Here is a 7500-nt window from a genome sequence, read left to right as displayed (position 1 = left end):
ATGTTTTCCTCGCTCTACTTGTGTGTTAAAGTGATTGGAGGAGAAATGGAAAGCCAAAGTGGAAGACCTCCTGACCTGTGATGATGACCTGGGCATCGTAAGGCTCCATGTAACCGTCGTTGACGCCGGCTCTCTCCGCCTCTCTCTGCTCTTTAGTTTTCTCTGCGTCGAAAGGATCGGCGTAGTCCTCCAGGATGATCAGCTAGGAGAATATGATCTTATTACAGATGATTTACTACATATTTTTTATTTATTTTCTATTTTTTTTTCACATTCTCAAACGATTCAACTTTTATGCAATTCACACTTTTACCGTGCACTAGAATCACAGCTAACGAGTTTCATTGGTTCTGGCTCGTAACCCAAAATACTCTCAAATCAATCAATTAATCCATTCCGGGTCTCCAGAAACACCACAATTTTAACATGTAACATGCTTTTAAAAGGAAAAACAAACTTTTGGATAGTGAATATCATATAAAACAATACAATTGAACGGACTACAAACAACTGCAGTAGTTTTATGAAGTAATAATCATGTACAACATTTACTTCAGAAAATATACTTCTTATGCTGCTTCTCGGTCAAACACACTATCAGCAGCTTCTCGATATTTTCATGTATATGGGATAGGCTCCAGCACCCCCCCACGATCACGAGAGGGACAAGCGGTGGAAAATGGATGGATAAATGGCTATATAACCGCAGTTACGGGCTTATTTTAATTTTTAGGCTCATAACCTGAATTTTTGCTCTCGGCCTACTGCATAACAATTAGCCAAAAGACAGCTGGCATCCTGAAAAACAGGTGAACTGGGAAACTTGTAAGCTAAGGTCTTACTGTAACTTCCAATTTTCTATGACACAATACCCTTTGATCTTCAGAATTCCCATGACTTCCATATTTTTGAACCAATGCCCAAAGCATTCAGGCTAGCTATCTCCACACTCCTGAAATTCACATCTTTCCTGAAATTCCACATTTTCCGGGCCAAAAAAATCCTATTAAATGACTGAAATTCTTACACATTTTTCAAACCGTTTCAATATCAAAACATTCATCTTCAATTTTTCAAATTTTTCAAAATGTCCTTTTTTCGCAGAACACAATTCCTTCTGATCTTAAGAACTCTTCACTCCCACATTGTGAATGGTATATATATATATATATATATATATATATGTATATATATATATATATATGTATATATATATATATATATATATATATATATATATATATATATATATATATATATATATATATATATATATATATATATATATATATATATATATATATAATATATATATATTTATATTATATATATATATATATATATATATATATATTATATATATATATATATATATATATATATATATTTGTGTCAAAGAAAATGTGGACTTGCAGAAAAAAAAATTTACTTTTCAGATGTGGTCGATATATATATATATATATATATTATATATATATATATATATATATATATATATATATATATATATATATATATATATATATATATATATATATATATATATATATATATATATATATATATATATATATATATATATATATATAAAATAAGATTTATTGAACGATTTATTGAATGCATTATTTATATAATGACACATTTAAGCAATGTCTTAATAATGTATTTATTTATTTTGACCCATTTGAACCTTGTCAGTATGGAGGGTCAACATTTAATAAATGAATACATCTTTAAATAATTACTTAAATGTGTTATTGAATAATTATAACTGTATTTAAATACAGAAATGTGTCATTAATTGAATGTAATATATATATATATATATATATATATATATATATATATATATATATATATATATATATATATATATATATACACACACACACACATATGCATATATATATATACACACATATGCATATTATATATATATATATATATATATATATATATATATATATATATATATATATTATATATATATATATATATATATATATATATATATATATATACACACATATGCATATATATATTTTTATTTTATTATTTTTACATATATATGTATGTATGTATGTATGTATGTATGTATGTATGTATGTACATACATATACACGTTAGGGCAGGAAAAAACACAGAGGCTATTTCATCCCTTACAAGCCTGTTTTGCAGGTTTCCCTGCTCTTCAGGGGATATACAAACATATATATAAACATATATTTAAATATATATATTTTTGTGTGTATGTTTTTCCTTTCTTACTGTAGTTTTGATTGCAGATCTTCCATCTTCACTCTCAGGCTTCTTCTGCTCACTTATGTCGTCGAGTTTGTGCGTCTTGTCCTGCTTGTCCACTTTAATCATCCTGCTGATGTAAGCTTGAGCTAAGCTGGACGTCCTGCTGACCTGCGTCTTCTCTTCCGGTGCTTCCACCTTGCTGGGGTTCTTATTGCGGCTTTTCGGGGCCAGAGTTTCCCACACGGTTCCACCGGCAGAACCGCTGTTGATGTTGTTGTTGCGGCCCAACTCCGTGGCCGAATTCTTCCTGGCCCTCCCGGTCAGCAAGGCCGCCACTCCGCTGTCTTTACGCGCGTTTCCCTTCAGGCTGTCCCGGGAGAATGACGCCTTGTGGCGGGTTGGTGGACCGGATTCGGACGCAGAGCGCGCTCGTTCGCTCCCGTTCTTCAAGTTGATGGGGAAATCTCTGAACCATTTTGCCATGATCGCCAAATCTTCGCAAGGGACCGTTGAAAAAGTCACTGGGATTGCGCGTCAACTTTACGCACTGAATGAGCCGTCCTGGTGCGTCTTGGCTGGCATGTAGACACGCGGGGCCTTCTCGTCCGCCCGCACCTGCGCAGTGACAACTATCCCCGCAGTTTGAAAAGTAACTTTTCAAGAGCGAACACTCGAAAAAACTGGAAGTTTTTCTTGGAGCCAAGTGAAGATCCCATTACCGATGCGTGAGACGGTGCTTGCAGCTGGTCGACCACGCAACAAGTGATATTAGGACGGAAGAGGAAAAGTTGTAAGTGCAGTTGCTGCTTTTAGAGGCTCTGTGAGAGCGGGTGGGCAGGGCCATAACAATATCGATATAGTCGATACCAAGTATCATTGTCGGATCGATACAAGTTTATTGAGCTTTAAAATTGCACGGATTTTTTTAGAGCTCTCATTTTATGGTCGGATAGGTCGATCCAAATATCAACACCACTGGTAGTATCAGTATTAGATTGATACTATCAAGGTGAGATCGAAATTTGCTTATACAGTATTAGTTTTGCAGATCCGTAGTAAGGTGGGTGGGTCGATCCAAATATCGAAGATGGGATCGGTAATTGCGCTTCAGCTCGATCCAAATATCAACACCAGTGGTAGTATCGGTATTTGATTGATACTATCAATGTTAGATCGAAAATTGCTTATACAGTATTAGTTTTCCAGATCTGTAGTAGGGTGGGTGGGACGATCCAAACATCGATACTAATGGTAGTGTCAGTATCTGACTACCGGGATGAGTTTGGTAATTGCACTGACTTGTTTCAGAGCGCTCATGTAATGTGAGCCTGTTGGCAGGTCAATCCAATGATCGATATATTTGATACCAAGTTTACAGTATGTATACATATACTATTATACTACAAGTTTGTAGTATAATAAATATTCAAACATGTTTATCTATTATACTGTAACCTTGATATCTATTATATCAAATTGACAGGGCCCTAGTGTGTGAATGTGAGTGTGAATGTTGTCTGTCTATCTGTGTTGGCCCTGCGATGAGGTGGCAACTTGTCCAGGGTGTACCCCGCCTTCCGCCCGATTGTAGCTGAGATAGGCTCCAGCGCCCCCCGCGACCCCGAAGGGAATAAGCGGTAGAAAATGGATGGATGAATGGACAGGAAAACATTTTTTAGAGCGCTCATATGGTCGTATATGGGTCGATTCAAATATCAATAGGAGTGGTATAGTGTCATTATTAAGTTGATAGATAGTAGCAAGGTGAAATTGCACATAAAGTTTCAGTTTTGGAGATCCGTGGTGGGGAGGTTGGGTTGATACAAATATCGCTACCCATAGTAGTGTCAGTATCTGACTAGGGTGATGAGATCGGTAATTGCGCAGACTAGTTTCACAGCACACGTGCGAGCGGGCGGGCAGGTCAATATAATCGATACCAAGGTTATAGTATCATTGTCGGACCGAGACTAGTTTATTGAGCTTTAAAATTGTACAGATTTTTTAGAGCTCTCATGTTATGGTCAGATGGGTCGATCCAAATATCAACACCAGTGGTAGTATCAGTATTAGAGTGATACTATCAAGGTCAGATCGCAAATTGCTTATACAGTATTAGTTTTGCAGATCTGTAGTAAGGTGGGTGGGTCGATCCAAATATCGACACTAATGGTGGTGATGCAAGCCTGTTGGCAGATCAATCAAATGATCGATGTATTTGATACCAAGTTTACAGTATATGTATACATATAATATTATACTACAAGTTTGTAGTATAATTGCACATACAGTATTAGTTTTGGAGATCCGTGGTGGGGGTGGGTTGATCCAAATATCGATACCAATAGTCGTATCGGAATCTGACTAGGGTGATGAGGTCGGTATATAATCGATACCAAGGTTATAGTATCATTGTCGGATCGGGACTAGTTTATTGAGCTTTAAAATTGCACAGACTTTTTAGAGCTCTCGTGTTATGGTCGGATGGGTCGATTCAAATATCAACACCAGTGGTAGTATCAGTATTAGATTGATACTATCAAGGTTAGATCGAAAATTGCTTATACAGTATTAGTTTTGCAGATCCGTAGTAGGGTGGGTGGGTCGATCCAAATATCGATACTAATTTGTAGTGTCAGTATCTGACTAGGGTGATGAAATCGGTAATTGCGCTGACTAGTTTCAGAGCGCACATGTTGTGTAAGTGGGCAGGTTGATCGAATTATCGATATAGTTGATGCCAAGGTTATAATATCATTGTCGACTCGATATTAGTTGATTGTGCTTTAAAATTGCACAGATTTTTTAGAGCTCTCATGTTATGGTCGGGTGGGTCGGTCCAAATATCAACACCAGTGGTAGTATCATGATACTACCACTGGTGTTGATATTTGGATAGTATGATGACGATGATAGTATCAATCTAATACTGCAGTATTAGATTGATACTATCAAGCCAGGTGAGATCGAACATTGCTTATACAGTATTAGTTTTGCAGATCCGTAGTAGGGTGGGTGGGTCGATCCAAATATCGATACTAATGGTAGTGTCAGTATCTGACTAGGGTGATGAGATCGGTTATTGCGCTGGCTAGTTTCAGAGTGCACATGTGCGAGCGGGCGGGCAGGTCGATCCAATTATCGATATAGTCGTTTCCAAGGTTATAGTATCATTGTCGGATCGATAGTAGTTTATTGAGCTTTAAAATTGCACTGATTTTTTAGAACTCTCGTGTTATGGTCGGATGGGTCAATCTAAATATCAACACCAGTGGTAGTATCAGTATTAGATTGATACTATCAAGCCAGCTGAGATCGAAAATTGCTTATACAGTATTAGTTTTGCAGATCCGTAGTAGGGTGGGTGGGTCGATCCAAATATCGATACTAATGGTAGTGTCAGTATCTGACTAGGGTGATGAGATCGGTGATTGCGCTGGACTAGTTTCAGAGCACACATGTTGTGCGAGCGGGCGCGAAGGTCGATGCAATTATCGAAATAGTCGATACCAAGGTTATAATATCATTGTCGGATCGATACTAGTTTATTGAGCTTTAAAATTGCACAGATTTTTTTAAAGCTCTCATGTTATGGTCGGATAGGTTGATCCAAATATCAACACTACTGGTAGTATCAGTATTAGATTGATACTATCAAGGTGAGATCGAAAATTGCTAATACAGTATTAGTTTTGCAGATCCTTAGTTGGGTGGGTGGATCGATCCAAATATCGATACTAATTTGTAGTGTCAGTATCTGACTAGGGCGATGAGATCGGTTATTGCACTGTTGCTGAGATAGGCTCCAGCACCCCCCGCGACCCCGAAAGAGATAAGCGGTAGGAAATGGATGGATGGATGGATATCGGTAGTTTCAGAGCGCACATGTTGTGCGAGCGGGAGGGCAGGGTGATCCAATTATCAATATAGTCGATACCAAGGTTATAATATCATTGTCAGCTCGATATTAGTTTATTGAGCTTTAAAATTCCACAGATTTTTTAGAGCTCTCATGGTCCGGTGTAAATATCAACACCAGTGGTAGTATCAGTATTAGATTGATACTATCAAGCCAGGTGAGATCGAACATTGCCTATACAGTATTAGTTTTGCAGATCCGTAGTAGGGTGGGTGGATCGATCCAAATATCGATACTAATTTGTAGTGTCAGTATCTGACTAGGGCGATGAGATCGGTTATTGCACTGTTGCTGAGATAGGCTCCAGCACCACCCGCGACCCCGAAAGAGATAAGCGGTAGGAAATGGATGGATGGATGGATATCGGTAGTTTCAGAGCGCACATGTTGTGCGAGCGGGAGGGCAGGGTGATCCAATTATCAATATAGTCGATACCAAGGTTATAATATCATTGTCAGCTCGATATTAGTTTATTGAGCTTTAAAATTCCACAGATTTTTTAGAGCTCTCATGGTCGGGTGTAAATATCAACACCAGTGGTAGTATCAGTATTAAATTGATACTATCAAGCCAGGTGAGATCGAACATTGCCTATACAGTATTAGTTTTGCAGATCCGTAGTAGGGTGGGTGGATCGATCCAAATATCGATACTAATTTGTAGTGTCAGTATCTGACTAGGGCGATGAGATCGGTTATTGCACTGTTGCTGAGATAGGCTCCAGCACCCCCCGCGACCCCGAAAGAGATAAGCGGTAGGAAATGGATGGATGGATGGATATCGGTAGTTTCAGAGCGCACATGTTGTGCGAGCGGGAGGGCAGGGTGATCCAATTATCAATATAGTCGATACCAAGGTTATAATATCATTGTCGGCTCGATATTAGTTTATTGAGCTTTAAAATTCCACAGATTTTTTAGAGCTCTCATGGTCGGGTGTAAATATCAACACCAGTGGTAGTATCAGTATTAGATTGATACTATCAAGCCAGGTGAGATCGAACATTGCCTATACAGTATTAGTTTTGCAGATCCGTAGTAGGGTGGGTCGATCGATCCAAATATCGATACTAATTTGTAGTGTCAGTATCTGACTAGGGTGATGAGATCGGTAATTGCGCTGACTAGTTTCAGAGCGCACATGTTGTGCGAGCGGGCGGGCAGGTCGATCCAATTATCGATATAGTTGATGCCAAGGTTATAGTATCATTGTCGGATCGATATTAGTTTATTAAGCTTTAAAATTGCACGGATTTTTTAGAGCTCTGGTGTTATGGTCGGGTGGGTTGGTCCAAATATCAACACCACTGGTAGTATCAGTATTAGATTGATACTATC

At 37.9% G+C, this 7500-nt stretch overlaps 2 protein-coding genes across 6 annotated transcripts in view; one reads left to right on the top strand and one right to left on the bottom strand.

The window, feature by feature from the left end:
• she (Src homology 2 domain containing E) overlaps window positions 1-3178 on the bottom strand; it is a 28460-nt gene extending 25282 nt beyond the window's left edge. Inside the window, exons 1-2 of the mRNA XM_062029926.1 lie at window positions 2269-3178; window positions 76-202 (exon numbers count right to left, since the gene is read on the bottom strand). Coding sequence (XP_061885910.1) covers window positions 76-202; window positions 2269-2727 — 586 coding nt within the window. The 5' untranslated portion in view covers window positions 2728-3178. The remainder of the gene's footprint in view (window positions 1-75; window positions 203-2268) is intronic.
• Window positions 1-7500, top strand: part of LOC133636172 (cingulin) — a 174708-nt gene that overhangs the window by 85094 nt on the left and 82114 nt on the right. For 3 of the 5 annotated variants that reach the window (XM_062029922.1, XM_062029921.1, XM_062029919.1), the window contains one exon: window positions 32-97. The exons of 1 other annotated variant lie outside the window; for it this stretch is intronic. The gene's annotated coding sequence lies outside the window, so the exon portion shown is untranslated. Of the gene's footprint in view, window positions 1-31; window positions 98-2485; window positions 3035-7500 lie in introns of those variants that run through there. One more of the 5 variants, XM_062029920.1, reaches the window with a different exon arrangement.

This window comes from Entelurus aequoreus, linkage group LG20 (genome assembly GCF_033978785.1).
Source record: "Entelurus aequoreus isolate RoL-2023_Sb linkage group LG20, RoL_Eaeq_v1.1, whole genome shotgun sequence".
NCBI lineage: Eukaryota > Metazoa > Chordata > Actinopteri > Syngnathiformes > Syngnathidae > Entelurus > Entelurus aequoreus.
This window is presented reverse-complemented; position numbering and strand designations above follow the sequence as displayed.